Raw genomic sequence first — 19,301 nt, forward strand, 5'->3', positions numbered from 1 at the left:
ACTTCCAAATGAGAAACCTGCTTCATGTCTTTCATCGCATGCATTTATTTACAGAGTAATTCAGCCTTGCACAAAACCAGATCCATTGTGCACGCATATGGGCAACACAAAAGGACAAAAATCCAGATTTCAAAGACGAATTCAATCTATATGTTAAGTTCAGGGTTTGAGATTTCAGATGAAACGCATCTATTATTTTCACATATCCTACTTTGTGTTGTGGGATTTTTCTCCATGAGGGCTGGGAGTGAAATGATTCTTAACTTTTGGATAATGTCAACTTCACATTTGACAGGGTTATCATTTGTACATTCGTCATGATGATATAGACCTTCAACTGTCGTCATTACAAAAGAAACAGCTGTTCTGTGGGTCCCCTGCTGCCAAGACAGCAAGTTTGCAGAATTACATAACGCCTAACATTTTGATGAAATCATACTGGTGAATCTGCATGGTTTCCTGAAATCAGTTAACCTTCATTTTAACACTGTATGACGTAAAAAGCTTCACCCTTGTACTTTTGGGTATTAAGATCTCTCTCATCAGGCATAAAGACTGAATGTTACATCACAAACAGTGAAACATCCAAGAGTCAAAAAGTTACAGTAAAGCTCCTGAGAGGTGAACAAATAAAGTTGTGGATTCAGCTGCTAAAAGGCAAAATGGCAGATAATGGAAATAAAATTAGGGGAGGAACCCTTTCCCTGCTCGTTTCCGGATGGCAGGGATTATCTGTACAGATGTGGGAGGAAGCTTATGTCTGGAATTTTGTATGAGTACACGTGTCTGTGAATTTGTTTGATTTTGATCTACCAACTGTCTTGGTTCCCAAAGTAAAGAGCGCACACCTACATTACAAAGCTACACCTGTATCATTATAGGTGTGTGTGTATCATATCTCGTCGTTTTTGATCAGTCTGTGTCACAACCTGCTTTTCTCCATGTCTCCCTGCCTCACCATCCACGTAAGGAAAAGTTCAAAATCTTGGAAAGCTGCTGCTGAGTTTCAACCGCAAAGGGAAAAAAATAACACAGCCAAATGCTGACTGGCAATACACTTTGCTAAACATTATTCAGTATTACGATTATGGCTACTTAGTCCACATTCTGAGTAAATCAAAAAGATTTTAAAATGTTTGAGCAGAGTTTAATTTTAACCCCCACCATTTTGGGGTCAGTGGTTGCATAAGACAATAGCTAAACCGACAACCCTCTGGTGGAGATCTCAAATAACACCATCACAAAACGGAACACAACCACAGACATCAACCTCAAATGTCACAGACTTGGAGAGAAACAAACCAAATGGTTTGTCTTGACAACACTTTTGTATTGCACTGCAAGGATATCATGAAAATCAGGATGTTTTAAACAGAGCAGAAGGAAAGTTGTTACTAAGTTTTTGCATGAGTAGCCTGCTGTGTGGTGCGAAACTGGTCAGATTAAGTCACAGACCTTATTGAAGATGTCAGCCTAATTTAGACAGTATGAAACATACAAACCCAGTTTTAAAGCAAAAGTCTGATCATTTGAGAAATATACTTATTCGCTTTCAGCCTGAAAGTGAAATGTAAAGTCGATATAACTCTCATATCTGTCCATTACATATAAGACTGCAGCCAGCAGCCAGATGACTTAGCCTAGCACAAAAGCTGGAAACAGCTAGCCTGCTCTGTCAAACGGTAATAAAACCTGCCCCAACTGTTATACTTGTCTTTTAACTAACTATGAGCAATGCATTTCAAAACACAACTGCTTGTATAATGAAGAAAAATCACCCCCACAGTTATGTAAGTTGAAAGTTTTGCATTAACATCCAAATGCGAGATGGAAAAAAAATGACTGAGAGAGATATTTCTGCAAAGAGATGACATGTAAACAGATGCTTGCTCCAGACTTTTATAAAACAGTCCTCATTGTCTCACTTAACCTACAACTGCAGGACATAATGAGAGCGAGCAGCATTTCGAAGCTCTATTTGTCTCTCATACAATATCAGCCATCTGGAAACTCTATCAGCTTTAAGACCCGTGCTTCATTTTTACTGTAATCAACAACAGATCCTCAGCTGCAACAAGAAACTAGATTTATGCCATTTTGGGCTTCTCCTAAGGTGACTGTATAACCTATAAAACAAAACTGCAATCTGCAAATACAATCAATCAAGTCTGATGCCTAAGCAATTGTATACATAACACAGTGACATTGTAATGCTCTTTAACGTACTCATCCCTATAAATTTATCACTGAGACATAAACCATAAATGATACTATAACGGTACAGTATTCGACATCTACACAGTTTTGTGCTTTGGATTAACTCTTTAATACTCGCAAAAGATTTCTACACATCTAGCATAAATATGAGAAACACAGATTCAGCAGGACGAGGAGGCTTTTTTTTTTCACAACCTGAAATGATGAGGAATGTAGTGGCTCAGCAGTCCTGCAGATATCTGACACCACTGTTGAGTAAAGCAGGAGAAAACCCCATTCATTTCCAGCTTCTGTATTTATTAACAGTAGATTCTGAATCAAAGCACAAGGGGGAATGTATCCAGCCCAATACACACACTTCCAGTTTTCATAAAACACTGGGTTTCAATTACCTGGGTGGCTACGGTATGAGCCAGAGGAGGCGAAAACGGCACAAAACGACTTTCAAGAGCTAATGTTGACCTAAGGAACGACCTTCACTCCCTCCCAGCCTGTGAAAGGATCCCCTCATGGTCTGAACGAAGCTATAGCCCACAGCTTGTGTGCTCTCTAGGCTCCACTGATTTGGAGACACAGCAGTCCTTGAGTGTCTGAAAGCCCACCCCTTAAAATGCTGGTTTAACTCAATGGTCAATTCTTGAGTGAGAGAGAGGCACCTTTTTGGCTCCACAGACTGATTTCTGTACACTATTATTACCACTATTTGTGCTCTCAAACACTGTTATTGCTCCTGTTCTTCATCTCCTCTGGCTGAATCTGTAGTGTGTGACAAGACGAAAGAAAATAAAGCAGCAGAAGCCTGCAGCATGTTGAAATACCGGTTACAAAGGTCCGAACTGAGTTTCCATATCTAAAAATACAGGATAAGGTTAATTTCTTGAGATGGCCATTAGTACTTCCTATGGTGAGCTGAAAGAATGTGGAGGACGGGGATTACTATGAGTGGATAATGTGTCCTCCATCTGTTCTGAGACATTTAACACTTGGCAAGTTTTCTGTATCATGTCTTTAGTGCTTCATTGACAAGAATTATAGGGTTTTTCCTCTTTTACACAAGGAAACATGTTCTTGCTGAAACTGCACATACCAAATCAGGAAACTGAAGGCTTTGGAAGCAGCAGCGCTAGAGGCTCAGTGCTGACCTTCCCTTTAATCCTCCTGAATATCAGAGATAGAAAAGCTGGAGACAGCCAGTATACATGATGCCATCACATCTGAAGGAACCTCTGATGCTAAAATCTGTAGCAGTTTTTATATTAACTAACTCAGTATTATGGCAACAGCTGAGGGATCACCAAACTGATTTATCCTGAAGGGAACATGAATGTCTGCATCAGATTTTATGGCAATCCATCAAACAGTTGTTGAGAAAGCGGCTCGACCAACCAACAGACTGATATTACCATCCCTAGAGCCATGCTGCTAACATGGGTAAAAACGATTAAAATAAGTACAAATAATCTGATCTTCCAAAAAATAAATCAACTAAACTCTACCAGTAGATCTGGATTTTTTTGCAGGTAACTTTAAATTTTGCAGGCATAATCCTTTAGAGAGTATCAGTAAGCCTGTGCTCTTGTTCTTAACTTCTGGATAACTCAAGTCTGCCTCTCTGAACACTGAGCTCCTGCTGAGCCCTGAGATTGTCTTGCTTCCAGCCTGAAGATGGAGAGCAGAGACATTATTGTAGTGGTACATTTTTTCCATGCGAAGGTAAAGCAGACATCCTGCACATCCATCATGCCATGCTGAGGGCCAGACTTGTTTAATCTGCCAGGATTGTACTACAGCCGTGTGTATGGGCCTTCAGCCAGACAGTCGAACATCACCTGCAGGATACCCCTGTTACCTTCCAGCGTCGCTATGGCTCAGATTTGTCAAACTTAAAATCATTAGTGTTCAGGAAGACAAACAGCACAGTTTTATACAGATAAGATTACTGTCTTGGTAAGTGACCATTAAGGCTCTTCCCTGCTTAAGTAAGCTGGGTGGAGCAGTAGAGATACATTACATACTGTACATGGGCGGTGCCAGGGGGTCTTGGGGGAGCCGGAGGGACTGACGGATGTGAGCTGGCCTCTCCAAAACAGATAGGCATTCCTGGTGTTCATTCGGCAAATTGTAATTCATAGAAGCTGATCTAGACTTGGAATGGAGACAAGTTAAACCCTGACTTGTCCACAGAGAGAGATTTTCTACACAGGACTGGGCACAACATGCCTCAGGCTGCCCTTGAGGTGTAAGCAAACCGGCTGCAGTAAGTACAATATTTCCAGAAGTGACTGCAAATTATTTTTTCCTTTCCTATATAATTCCCCATTAAAGGGCAAAGTTTAAACCACTGAATACTGAGAACTTGAACTGACCAACAAGGTTGCTAGCTTAGCCTTGGCTAACATCTCTGCAATATAGTGTAAACTGAGGAGGCATCCTGGAGGATCCATTAAGCCATTATAATGAACCAACCTCTCTGAACCACTAACTTTGGCAGGAAATGTCTTTTTCCATTTTCTCCCCGAGTTTCTTCCTGCACTACTCTCTCCTCCTGAGCCAGCATCCCCCTGGCAAACTCTCATAAAATAGACAAATAAAATAGCTGCAGAGGGAGTAAGGACAGAATTAATAATTAGAAAGCAAATTCTAATTACAGCACAGTTTGGGATCATACTAAATTGTGACTTCTATTTTCATATTGCTCCTTTAGATTAAGCCTTGCATATACTTACTTTTTATACTTGACAAAGAACAATCAATATAAACTATTGTACAAACTAAAACAAAGGCTACAACACAAACTGTATCGTCAAGCCAGTGCAACGGAAAATACTGCCTTGGCTCCGGACAGCAGGCTGGAAAAGTAGAGAAAGCTGAGCTCACTTATAGGTCTGACCTAGATTCACTGCCCTGTCAAAGGCATATATTATCTAATCCAAGGTAAGGAAACGTTGATATCTTCACTGGGCAGCAGTCACAGACACAGTCTATGGTACAGTAGCTTTAAAAGCAAGGGCTAGGGTAAGAGGCAAAAATAATAAGGAGCTGTAGTTTTCCATTCCTAGATCTGTCACTGTCACAGTCTCATACTCTCACACCTCATGCAAAAAATCTTACACAAAATCAGTCAGATTCGCAATGCTGATATGAAATTAGATGGAAATGTGATCGATACTTTCCACTCAGAGCATCCAAAGACTCTGCAGGGGAACCCATGCTGGTTTAAATGTGTATGACTTTAAAGGAAAATGTGTGACTATAGTTTGACGCTCAGCAAAATCCATACAACCCTTTTATCATAACAAAAGTAACAGACACCTTTTAGTACCTCTAACTCGTATTCACCACTTAGCTCTGTAATACATAGATCAATCTGTCAGAAACCATTAAAGGGTTTGTACTTATCCTGCAAGGGAATGAATGCTAAATCAAATGAGCTCTGAAATCTTCTTAGCACACACCTGGTCTTGTTAGTATTGGCAAGGGTATGTGGAGTGATGTCAACTAGCCAAATGGAGCAGCTTTAGCCGACTTCCATTGCAGGAGGTGTTGAGATTTCAGTTAAATGCTAGCTGTGCTGCTGGAAACAGTCTCAATAGCAAGATGCAGGGGCGGCTGAATTTACTTCAGATCTCTGTTAAAGTGTCCGCCAGTGTGCAATAAACATGTCAAACTGCCTTAGGATGTGCTTTAAGAAGCCTGGAGTCGACCATTTTGCCTCCTAGAAACCAACCAAACCAGAGATGAATGAATGAGCTGGACTGAGAGTGGCAACAAAACATAGGCTGCATCAGAGAAGAGGATGAAACAAAACAATAATAACATGGAAGCCTGGAAATCATAAATCACAGTCTGCATGGATCATCAACACATGAACCAACCACTATAACTCTGCACAGTGGTTAGCTGAAATACAAAAGTGAAGGGGCCTCTACTTAAAAGCACAAGACCATGCAATTCAGGTTCATGGAGGAAAGTTCTCATATAAGGCCCCTGCTAAAAGGACTTCAAGGTGTTGGAATATCCGCCTCACTGTGGCTCCCCATTGGGTTGAAATCCTACTGGAGCAGGGAGTGAAAACAAATACATGAACCCAAAGGCAAAACACGTGACACTTCAAAGCGATCCTACTCTACGGACCCTCTTCCTTAAGGCCAGTGTGGCACAGCGTTTCACTCACACCCATCGTGAAACCCAAGTCCAACTGCCTTCCTGGTCACAGTTTCCTCCACCATCTCTCTTTCCCCGTCCTCCTTCTGAAGAACACATGAGTCCCATTACTGTTTTACTGTCTCAGCACACCATTAAAGCAGAACGTCAGACCCTGTTACCAGGCCCATACCTCTCCAGTAACTCTTGTGCTTCATAAGACAAATCCCCTTTAAAATAAAAGTGATTTAAGCAGGTGCTTAGACCTGGGTGTCAGTGACAGTTGACAGTTTTTGTATATTTACCCAAAACACATAATTTGGTACTTATGATATTAATGATGAATAATATACAACTACAGGAAAAACAGCTTTTCTGGTGTCTTTGTGTCATAAAAGCTACAAAAAAAGCTATCTAAAAACTATCTAACCAGTTTTCATTTTACCACATGTAAAACTGATGTATGTATGTACTGGTGTTGTTTTTCAGTCTTTTTGTATCTTCTTCCACCCAAAGCAGATTCAAGAATCATTACAGCATATTCCTAGAATATTATGTTATGCTTAACGTCAGCATACTACTGACTCATTAAACATTCAATTTTGTCAAACGGAATCACATTTAATTTAAAAACACGAGCCCTGGCCCTGTCTGTTAGCTCTTTCCAGAGGTTAAACAGCTGACTAAGGACTCTGCAGCTGCCATTTGTAAATCCGGCATGTCTTGCCGGCTTTCCACTAAAATGAGGTGGAATAATTAATACGAGTCTGGAAGACATTCCTCTTGCTAGAGGCAACATTCTGGTCTCCAGCCTAAACCAACAGTGGGAAAAAACAGGGCTGACTGCGGGCCAAAGTGAGCCTCCAGATGGGGATAAGTAATAGCTAGTGAGCTGTGGACAAAGGAGGTGAGAGGGTTGAGACAGGGAAAAGGGCAGAACGTTTGAAGAACTATGGGCTGAATCATGAAAGTGTCCTTGTGTCTGACATACACACAACATGCACACATGCCTATCCCTCCTCAACATGTCTTTTGTGTCTCTTGTGCATTTGTTTTGATTACTCACCACTCTCACTCTTTTCAATGACGTCGACCACCTCCCCTGCTTGAAGGCTGATTTCTGCCGGCTCTTGTTTCTCGTAACTGGCCACCACCACATACTGTTCCAGGAGCATGGGGTCCGAAGCATCCAGACCTGGGGTTGATGGGAAAAAACATGCTGTCAGCCAGCTGCCAGCCATAGGTCCACGAGAACGACTGCTGGGCACTCGTTGTGCCATAGGCCACTTTGTCTGTAGAGCTCAGCCAATCACAATATTCACAGGGTTCAGTGCATCTTCCTGAGAGTCTAGCCATAGAGCTGCATCCCCCTCCAGCCCAACATCCAGGGCAATGGAGATGCTGAAAGTCTAGAAAAAGAATCCCCCTCCAAAAGGTGAAGAATCAAGCAGTCAACTGCAGAAAATCCATTCTGTGTTACTGAAGGGGCCTCATCCTTAATGTCCAACAAAGCTGAGACCAGGTCAGTAGATACAGGTAGACACATTAACACAGTGGGAAGAGGAGCAGCAAAGAGAAAGCAGAAGAAGCCGTAGTAGTGATAGAAAAGTGAGCTAAAGCCAGCTGAGGACAGGACATTAGAGTGGGAGAAAGAAATGGTTTCCCTTGGAAAATAAACCATCTGCTAAAAAGCCTCCTTCTCCTCAGTTGGGGCTGGAGCTGGAGGAAGAGTAGGGGGTTGTGTACGCCAATCATAAGAGTCGACACTAGAGGCCTTAAATAGAACCAGATGAAGGGGCTGGAGCTGTGCTCAGAGGGATGGCCCTCTGTCTTTATGAAACACTAGAGCTCTGACTAGAGCGTGTGGCCCAGCCAATGGAAATCTTCCTTTCTCTACTTCGCTCAGTTAACCATATAAGCACCAGCAGTGACTTAGTTTTTTCATACTTTGTGCCTGCATCATAACTCAATCACATCCACATACTTAACCAGAGTTTGGATCGTCCTAACTAACTAAGACGGTGGCTTCTTACGACCAAGATAAATGTTTTCATTTGCGAAGACACACAAAGAACACATACGGCCCGATACGTTACAAACAGCAACAACAACATTTTTTTCCCCCTCCAAGTGAGTAAAGCAACATTAACTGAGCCCTGCTGCAGCCTTAATCAGGAAAAATCCTTAAAACAAGCATGGCTGAATCAACTAAAGCATATCTAACAAGCGTCAGCTGGAATCCAGACGCCACCTCAGCTTGTATTCAGTTCACACATTAGCAAGAGCTTCGGCTGACCACTGAGTTCAAAGCTCTTAACTGAAGGAAGCTACTGTCTGCACACTCTTAAGATAATATCTGTTTACCCTCATTATGTTAATATAACAGATACACAATGTACTTTTATGGTGTGTCTGAATAACCGAAAAATATCTACAAACACAGTAGCAATCACAATCTCTGTTTATGTTCACATTGCTCCAATAATCTTTTTATTAACTGCCATCAGTTGCTGTAGTTAGTGAGAAGAAAAATCAAATATGTGAGCTCTTGACTATCAACAAATATTTACAAAATGTGGTAAACAGTCTCTGGAAAGAGGAAATCCTGAGGATATCCTGAGGATGGAAAATAAGTACAATTCAGTCCAATAGATGGAGGTTTTTTTAGGCTTAGATAAGGAATGATTTAGACAACTTGGAATTTGCTACCATCTCTCCAAAGAGCTGACCTGGCGACAATCCTCCAGACTAGAGATTAACTTTTCTCCGAATCTGGATAATATTTTGCATTCAATTCAGGAACTAAATTTGAAATGTCAAGGAGATGATAACTTATGAAGATGAACTCTGCACCAATAGCATCTCAACTGTTGAGACTGCCAAAGAGTCTGACACTGGATTACTGTGGTCAGGTCGTGGTTTATGAAGCTTCAGTTATTTGTGCAAGATGTTTTGTCAAACCACAAAGTTGGGTGCAGAAGCACTGGAAAGAACATATTTAAAATCTGGGTATTGCCTTCTTGTTCTTCAAAGTCAAATGCAATTAACTCAGTTACAGCAAACAGTGATATTTCTTATGACACTATGCTTTGAAATGTGTGGTTGAGTGGTCTGTTTTAGATAACAGATAAATCAACTTTGATCACTAATATCGGTAATTTTACTATCACTTACAATATGACTGTTATGTTTTAAATTTTACACCATAGTATGTTTTAAAAGCACTCAGATATCAGATAAGTGCCTGAATCTGAGCATGTGTAAATCAAAATCCCAGCCATGATCACCTATGGTCTTGGCTTGTCTGGATTTACAGATTAATTAGGATGCAGTGCATTTTAAATTGGCTGCTCTTTACTTTTTCATGATCAATAAATTTCCCTCTGTTCAACTAGCCATCTGAATGAGAACCACAACAAACAAAAACCTTGTGGATTTATTCTGCTTACTTAATGCTGAATGTTAACTTGAAATAAATAATGACATGTCAGGAACCAAACTTCAAATAAATACCGTATCTTAGACATTGCCTTACCAAATAAAAAAGTAACCACATATATGCCAACAATATAATTTCAGCACAGATGGACATAAAACTCAGCAGGTCATGATCTCATAAAACCATAATCTATGTCAAATGATGTTTCTAAAACATACAATTAACGACTGCTGTGGGTGAACAGTAAATCTGAGACCTGAGGTGAGTGAGTAAAGACTTTGTCAGCAAAGTCAATAGGCCTGAAAAACAAAAGCTAATATTTCAGCCTCATTCAGGAAATGAAATGTTTTGCAACAGCAGGAAGACAGAGCCAGAACAAGAAGAACATGTGTGAGAAAAATGAGGTGAAACAGCCTTGAACAGGAAAAGTCTAATTTCAAATGCGATATGTGTAAAGAGAGCTGAGTATAAAATGAGCTTTATAAATTATTACGTACAAATCAAGGTTTCAATGAAATGCATCAGCCCAGAAAAGTTATAGGACTTCTATTGGTTGCTCCCTGAAAAAGATGATTTCACATGGTCTGCAAGAGTTATAGAGCAGTGATTTCCAATCAGGGGGACTTCTGCATTCCAGGGGGGTTATGGAAATATTCTGCACTCAAATAATTTAATAATGACTAAATGTATGGCTTAAAGTAATGGATAAATCATTAAAATTGTTAGCTAAAAGGAATGGCTAAATGTCTGAAACAGCTAACAACGGATGATTGGTTGAAATGGCAACAGCGCTAATGCAAACTTTAACACTGACAGTTCAAATGTATGAAACAAATGTGAAAATCTGTGAAATTTAAGGCCTTTAAAAATTGTGAAAACATTATCTTCCATGTCAGCAACAGACAGGACACGTGGTGTCGATGAAGGGGTACTTGAGTTCATCTGTTAGTACTGTGGGGCACGTCAGACAAAAAAAGGTTGGGAACTGTTATACAGTGTGCGTGAGCTTGCAAGTGTGTTTATATGTGTATTATAGAGTAAGTGTTTGCACAATGTAGATCTAACGTATTTATGAGTTTTAGGAAGAAAAGTACTTTTTTTCTAGGCTGCCATCAGATAGCCCTATTAGCCACTCTCTGTGTTTATATCTCTCCTCGCTCAGATTTATACATGTGCTTCCTGCTCCCACCCTTGCACTCCCAGGCGTCCTAACTCCATCCAACCCCCACCCCCACCCCCACTCACCCATCATCAGCTCCATCCAAAGATGATGACAGTTGGGAACTTTGCAATAATTCATCACCAAGAGGAGGAAACCAGGGAGTGTAGTCTACCCATTTATACCAAGGAATGTTTCATCGTGAGAGACTTTTCAGGATCAAGCTTTTTGGTTGATAGCATAGTTGGCACTGGCCTCTCTGTCTTAGTGCCATATTTTGAACCCTGGGGTAATTTTATGAGAACAGAACTGGGTTGAGAGGAGTAAAATCTGGCAAAGTGCAATGCCTTTGTTTGGCTCATCAGCAGCAGATGTGCAGTTGGATTAGAAAGGGACACAGGACTGCTGTTCAATGTAGTACAGATGTACTCATGTCATTGAATCAGTATGTGGCCCAGAGGGGGAAGGGGCAGACCACAAACAAATAGTGCAAGAACTTTCCCCAAAATCATCTTACAGTGAGACAGCTTTCATAAAGCTGTTAAAAACTGCTGAATATCTTTATTATCTTCACTTGACCTGCAGATCCTTTCAGTATTTTAGGTCCAGATAAAAGCATCAGTGTGACAGAGGCTAAAAGAAAAGGTAACACCAAAAGCTGCGCTACACAGATAAAACATTTTCAAATATGTAAACATACCCTGTGGAGTTTCTTTGTAAACAAAGTAAAGTTTACTTTCACTGTTTCCTCATAAAACATTTGCAGAACCAAGTTTTGGGAGTTGAAAGTTGAAATCTACATTCTTTGTATCCATGTTTAGGGATGGGAATCGAAAACCAGTTCCAGTTGAATACCAGTTACACATCATCCGAACCACTGGGATCGTGTGCCTGCAAGCTTATCAATTCCCTTTCATCAATGCCAGCGTGTTTTTTAACGTTATGGAGTCAGGCTGGGCAGATTTTCTTTGAAAAATCACTTTTGTACACCTTAGATTAGAACTTATTTCACTCTTTTCAAACTATTTTTTGGCCACACACCTGTCTGAGTTGCGTGCTAGCATCTACCGATACTCTGCATGTGAGGCGTTTAGGGAACATCTGTACATTGTAGCTACAGAAAATAACCTGGGTTACACTCTCTCCCTCTAAACTGCACAGGTTTCTACCAGCACATCGGTCACAGGCCGTGCCACTCACCACCACGAGTAAATTGTCCACCTGTGGGAAACACTGTAAATGAAATCAGCGGTTAAACAGTGGAGCTTTTGCACACCTGAGACACACGCATGCCTTTTTTCTACTCTGCTTCCACACTGTGTTCAGACTCAGAGATAGCAAAACAGCTGAGCTGATGCTGAAATTCTCTCTAGGCCTACTTTTCTTCCACACAGGAAATTACCCTGAAATCAGAGGGAATCCGTAAAGAATTGGACTGATAAGCAGAATCGATAATGGCAGTAGTATCAAAATCTTATCAATTCCCATCCCGATCCATGTTTGCACCTAAGCAGTCTTCCTTCTTGCCTGTGCTAGTGTATTGTAACATTTCTTGAAACATTACCACCAACAACTGTGGATCAGTGGAGGACCGTGCATCATGTAACTTGTGAGTAAGACTGTAAAAAACTCCACAGAGTACCTTCAGCTTTAATAGTTACCATAGTACTGGATGTCAACGGTACAGGGGGTTTCAAAAAAGTGTGGAATCAGAGGCAAACTGCTAACTTAATGAGAGAAATCAAACCAATCCTCCATTTCATCACGTTTTCCATTAGAATCTCTGAGTCTTCAACACTTGACAACTAGTATGTGAAGAAAAACCATGTGCATCAAAGAACAACATCACTTATCCCTATAACTTTACCGGCACTATATGCAAAATGACAAAACAATAAATTCAAAAAAATATATACTATGATCTCATTCATTAGAGAGCATTTCCTGGCTTGAACATGGTGTTTTGAGTATAACGCTTAAGTGTTGCCTCTAGGGTGTGAGTCCACTTTGACAAATGGTCACTTATCAGAAACAGAGCTGCCTGTATTAGATCTGCTCTATGCTGCAAGAGGGGGGTGGAGGAAGGAGGAGGAGGGGGGGGGGGGGCGTCAACCCTGCCAGAGCAAAGTGGTAACTGGAAAAAGAAAAAAATTCTACACTGTTCTATTCTACATGATAAAGCTGTATCCATGAAACCAACAGCAAGATTCATCAATGTCAACAATGCTCTGTAAAAAAAAAAAAAAAAAAAGCCAAAACATAACATTTGATTTAAACCTGGTTTAACCCAAAAAATGAATCTTTCAGGTACTGTGAGGCTTATTGTGCATGAGTTTAGAAAGGGGGGAATCTGCTAAAGCCCAGTTTTCAATAGGTGTTCATTGAGAAATAAGCTGCTGAAACAGTGTATGGTTGTTAAAGCGATTTGGACGAGCTCATTTGCCTTAATGATTTCCTATGCCAGTTTAAAATCTTATCCATCTGCAAACACAAACAAACACACAAACCTCTTGACCCACCCACCATCTAACTCATGAACAGATTAACCCTTTTCCTCCCAACAAGCATACACGCACATGCACACCCACATACGGTATGTAAACACCCTTATAGACACAACCTCATGCACACGTGCACACCCTACAGGCCCCCAGAGACCTGCAGCTCAAATAAAGACAGCAAGTCTGCACATATAAACACACTCCCTCAGTCCGTGTGCAACACTGAAATGGTTTCCACTTGCCACGTAAACCTCCTCTCCTCTCCAGCTGCTTTTCACATGCACTACACCCACGAGTGCTCTGTTTCTTTTTCTCTCCTACTCAATTTCTTTTTCGTCTTCTGCTCATCTCACTTTCTTTTTGAATACAGATTACCACTAATGCTTTGAAGAGGATCTGAAGCCCCTGAACCCTAACTTCCTAAAAGCAGCTGATCCTAAAATCAGACTTAATTTCAAATACTCAGATTGTTTTACTTTAGCTATGAAACAGTTCCCCTTGTCTTTTTTTTCCCATGAATAGACAAGTATGTCACCACCATAGTATCTCGTCAAAAGACGTTTTCTTTAGGGTTTGATTATGACAACAGCAGTCACAGTCACCCGACTGTGATTTATGCTGCCCAGCTGAGTATAAGCAGTCACTCCTGAGAGCTCCATTTTATGTTAGACTGCAGACATTATGTTGTTCTTTGAACCTTGCATTGATAGTTGCCTGGCTATGATGCCTAGTCAGTGATGTAGACTACTTTAGCCTCATACTGCCGTGCTCCTGAAGTGGGAGTTACACACAATAAATGAGATATGGGCCAGAATATCACTTAAAACATGATGAACAGATGAAAGTCCTAAGCATACATTGACGTTTGATGAAGTCTAATATCAGTCATACAAAAAAGGCAAATCACCAAAGAAATGCACAAAAGGCACTGAAGAATCCAAATGAGACAAAAAAGGAAAAACGAACATGATGATGAAAATGACAACGGTATCATCATGAAGACAAAGATGATGATGATGAGACCAACAGTGAGCAATCATCTGTGAGTGTGTAAACCTAAGATGTTCCTCTGATTTCTTCTGCTTGCCAGGTAAACAGAGTTCCTACTCGACCCTCTAACCGCATGCAGTTTTGTGGTGAAGGGCTACATTCTCCTGTTTAGGGCAGGGGCTCAGTAAACTCTTATGGGAGACCTGCACCATGTAATTATGGAAACCATAAGCTGCAGCTACAGCACAAATTCACCACAGACTCACTGCACTTTATCTGCTGTCCTGCTTTAAAAGGGAAAGATCAATCTTTCAGCTGCATTAACCACTAATGTCCAGCATGGGGACTAGACTGAAGGTTTAGAGATCAAGTACACAGGGATTGTAAGTATGTGCTCTGTGTTGACTCTAAATAGTAAATTATCACAAGCACCAGACATAAAATGTGTTATTATTGTTTTCACTGGTAGACTTGATCCCATCGCATGATGAATTGTGAGCATAAATACACGTACAGATGAGCAACTATAGAGCTGATAACATATTTACGATCAAACCAAACTATTCAGAATTAAGCCGCTGAAACTGTGCATGCATACAACAGACACTATATGACAAACTTTCCAGGCAGCCGATATGAATATGACTGGAAACCAATCTAATATCTTGCACAGACTGAATGTAGGCTACTCCACACACACACACACACAGCTGAAATAAGATAATTTTTCCATTTCACTATGTAGCAGGAATTCCCTGTTACGTAAAGCCTCAATACCACGGAACACATAACGAAATTAGGTTGGGGTCTTATTTCGTTTGGTGGCAACTCTGGCACAGAGTGGATCACCCACAGAAAATTAACTTACAGGTCATTTACTAAGACTTTCACTGCCCAGCTATGTCATGTGTAACTTTGGCAGATCGCAGGATGGATGGCCACAGCAACTTTGCATCTGATTGCAGAACTAACGTGTAATTTAGTAATGCATGTGGGTATTCTGGGCCTGCATGCATGCAAGTGCATTCATACACACACAAATACACAACACTTGCACAGCTGTTCACTAAACCCCTCTCATACTTTTCCTGCTGCCTCCTACGCCTGTATCCCCATGCTCAGCTGAGTCACTCAGTCGTCCTTGCTCTCTCTCACACACATACACATAAAACACAAATACAACAGCCAACCCTGGTAGTGTAAATACAGAGCATAGAAGCACAAACGGGTGACCTTTCCCACCTAACACTTCTTTCTTAACCATTTTGTCATAACACATGAATGTTAGGTTGTCATATATATGTGGAGTGCTCCAAAAAAGTACTCCACCGATTTAGCTTTAAACTCCTTTAATGCTGTCAGAGTCAGGATGGAGGATCTTTTTTTAATTCATCTTCAAATTGCTTGTCTTGTCTGAACAACAGTATAATGATATAACATTTACAGCCATATGCGACCAAGAAAAGTAGTAAATTGGCTCATTTGAGAAGCAGGAACTGGGGAATATTTGGAATTTTTGCTTATAAGTAATGGAAACCATTACTTGATTATCAAAACAGTTGTCAACAGTTTCTGTGGATCAACTGGGGAATTAATCAACTAATCCTTGCAGCTCTATTCCAAACTCTCTTCCTCCTTGTCAAAACCTGGTGCATACATTACCCACAATGCAACTCGACCACCAACAGTCCCATCAGAGATCTGGGTGTGTTATGCTAATAGAAGCTGAACCTCAAACAAAGATGATGAATGACTTACAGAGGTCTGGTAAACTCATTTCCTTCTAACTCCACACCCCAAGATTTTTTTTTAATTTTCAAACTTTCAGAGAGAAAGAGACCTCAAAAATCACAGTATGATTCAAGTAAGCATACAAAATACAATAAAGACACAATACACATGGATGGAGCATAGAACAACTGTGTCACAGATTCTACTGGACAGAGTAAAAAGATTTCAGATCCTTACCTGATTTACGTTTTCCAGAGCCTCCACAGTCTCTGGAAAGGAAGCAACACCAGAGAAGCATGGTCAGTATGGGTGTGAGTGCAAGACAGGTCAGAGCATTAATATAACTTGATCAATCCAGTAACTGGCTACAGCTGCATCTCTGCCTGGGACCATCCAAATGTAGTTGGCACACAAGTACCAGCCAAACCCTTGTTGAGAATGCATGCAAAACTTGACCCACTGGCAGAGGGAGGGAGACAGGGTGGGAGACATACTGTATGGGTGTGTGGAGGGTCACAGTAAGTGTGTCAAGGAAAGTTACAAAGCAAATCATCACATCTTTTAGCAAACATACTGCCATGGTAGACATGGTGTGTGTAAGGGTGATGCAGCTGCCTCTGTTTAACAGAACAGCATTTATACATGATACAACAGTATCATGTCCCCTTGATAAGTCCCATTCGTGTTTAGATGTGAAAGCGTCTTTCAGTTCCAAAGCCTGGACTGTAACAAAACACTGAATGGATGAGCGTTAGTGTCAATGAACCCGCTCTGTGCTTTGACGCTCATCAGGGTCACTATGCGCACATTTACTGTACACGTCTGTGTGCTCAGGCTGCTGCTCAAAACACCAACCTTCATGTGTAATAAGGGGAAATGTAGGTTTATTCCTTAGAAATATACACAATTTAAAGAAAACAGAATGGTACAAATTATTTGCACTGCTGTTGGATCTATTCCGCCAGAGAAAATAAACTGCAGTTATTTTAGCTCGACAGAAATTAGTCATTCAGAAGCAAAGAAAACAAACGATGAAAACAAGATAAACACATTTAAATTCATAATTCATTAAAGTGTTGTCAGTTCAATTTGAATGATCATGCTTCATTTACTGTAACGCAGGTACATAAATGATGATACTTCACATAACTACTTAATCCAGTTGGCAAGAATTTGTTATATGGAATGGAAACATTTCAAAACCAGACCAGAACACCTAAGTCTATATGTGTATGTCTTGTTTGTGGCTTGGCGCACATTTTACGAAGCACTAAACCAACACCGCTTAACGAGCACTGCTTGTGCTCGTTTCGTTAACTGAGCTGCAGAGAAAGCCCACTGAGGCAAGGCTGAGGTTTGATGCAGATGGGAACAGACACCTGGCTCTCTGGAGAGGCCAGCAGCAGGACTGGAGCCATGGCCAGTTATGGATATGAGTGCATGTTTGGATAAACCTTGTCCAACATTTGCCAGGCTACAGCCTTTTCGTCAGCTCTCTGTGTTTCATTGATTCCAGTTTAAAAAAAAAAAAAAAAAAGTATAATTTTAACTCTTTTGCAATTTCTGGAGTAGATTATGTTACTCTGTAGTACAAAGAAGCTGTCTCTGGTTTTGCTTTTAGGGGAAAATAACAAACATAAAACCAGGGTACAGTATGCTAATGTCTGGTGAGCAATATAAAAAGATTACCCTAGTTCAAGCTAAGAAACACTTCTTGCTTAATGAAAACATTTTTTACCAATAACTGTATCCCTCTGTTACTTTAGATAAAGTCATTTTTGGCACAAGTCTTCTCTGTTTCCAGATGCATGAACAAATATGAGACAGATCAGTTATGAGACATTTCCAATCAAACACATAATAGCTTACAGCTCAGTTCAGCTTCATTAAAAACATAAATTATATACGTGCTTCACTTTGCAATGAAACAACAAATTCAACCGTGAATAAACTATTAAATTGGATTGTGACAGAGTAAAAAACAATGTTTATATTGGATCCTCAAGCAACGTTTATACTGTGGAAAAACAATTGCAAAGCCGCTGCAAGATGAATTTCATAACTTACTATATGACATGATGGGCAGAAAACACAAAAATGTTAAACATTTATGCTGAGCCAACATAAATAGGGTTGCAGTTTATTAAAAAAGAAGCACAGACAAAGCATATGATGCACACCACTTGAGATAACTTTACTTGAGATAACTTCAGGAGAGGAAATGTACAAGGTATTAAAATCAAAACAACACACATCACACACTTTGGGAATAGTTCACAGATTCTTTTCAGGAAGAAAAAGCGAACAAGATGAGTGAGGGAAGGAAGCATTTCTTTACGTCGTGTAGCATAAACCTGGGGATAAGTTACAATGTGTTTACGGCGATGGTTTCAGGTACTGTTTACATTAAGACAACGTGTGAGATGAATTAATTGTCATAGGTGTTAAACATTTCTGGAGTATTACATGATGCACTCTGTGTTTATTTAGCCAAAATCTGGTGGGGTGGAGATGAAACTGAGGGAAGCACTATAGAGGTTTGGGGAAAAATGATGGGGATAAAGTAGATGCTTGACCTGCCCTGCTAGCTTATGACCCATAGCTCGGAGCTGGAATAATATTCTTCCCAGGAGGAGACTGAACACAAAACTCTGGCTCTGCACGCTTTCCTCCTATCACCAGTAAAATCTAACAGCAGAGGGGAAGGTAAGGGGAGGAAAAATACGTCCAAACACAGTTAAAATTTAAAGAATTTGCACCTGTGTTTTTAAGGGTAAATTTCAATCTTTAGTTAACAACAGAGAGTCATATAAGTTATGAGATCGTCTTTGCAGTTCTGGTTTCATGATGTGCACGCCCATGCCAGGAGATGCGCATACAGTAAAATGCACATGCGTGTGTGCATAGACTGCATGGGCCGAATGCATCATTAAAAACCCATGCCCGTGAGAGTCCATCCTAAGCTCGTTTTGAGAATAACCATCTGTTAACACATAACTGCAGCTTACTCTTTGTAGGTGGGCCTATTAGAAGAGGAATGTGTGAGATATTAGTCCTTTGCTCACATTTCTCAGCCAAGTCAGAGGACTGAAGTATCTGCCCTGCTCCATGTATACATTAC

The 19,301-nt window shown here is 40.5% G+C and overlaps 1 protein-coding gene across 3 annotated transcripts in view; it reads right to left on the reverse strand.

The window, feature by feature from the left end:
• Positions 1-19,301, reverse strand: part of LOC121189357 (SH3 and PX domain-containing protein 2A-like) — a 51,358-nt gene that overhangs the window by 14,102 nt on the left and 17,955 nt on the right. For all 3 annotated transcript variants that reach the window (XM_041049393.1, XM_041049395.1, XM_041049392.1), the window contains exons 6-7: positions 16,418-16,449; positions 7,427-7,555 (exon numbers count right to left, since the gene is read on the reverse strand). In XM_041049393.1, coding sequence (XP_040905327.1) covers positions 7,427-7,555; positions 16,418-16,449 — 161 coding nt within the window. The remainder of the gene's footprint in view (positions 1-7,426; positions 7,556-16,417; positions 16,450-19,301) is intronic.

Source organism: Toxotes jaculatrix, chromosome 11 (assembly GCF_017976425.1).
Source record: "Toxotes jaculatrix isolate fToxJac2 chromosome 11, fToxJac2.pri, whole genome shotgun sequence".
Classification (NCBI taxonomy): Eukaryota; Metazoa; Chordata; class Actinopteri; family Toxotidae; genus Toxotes; species Toxotes jaculatrix.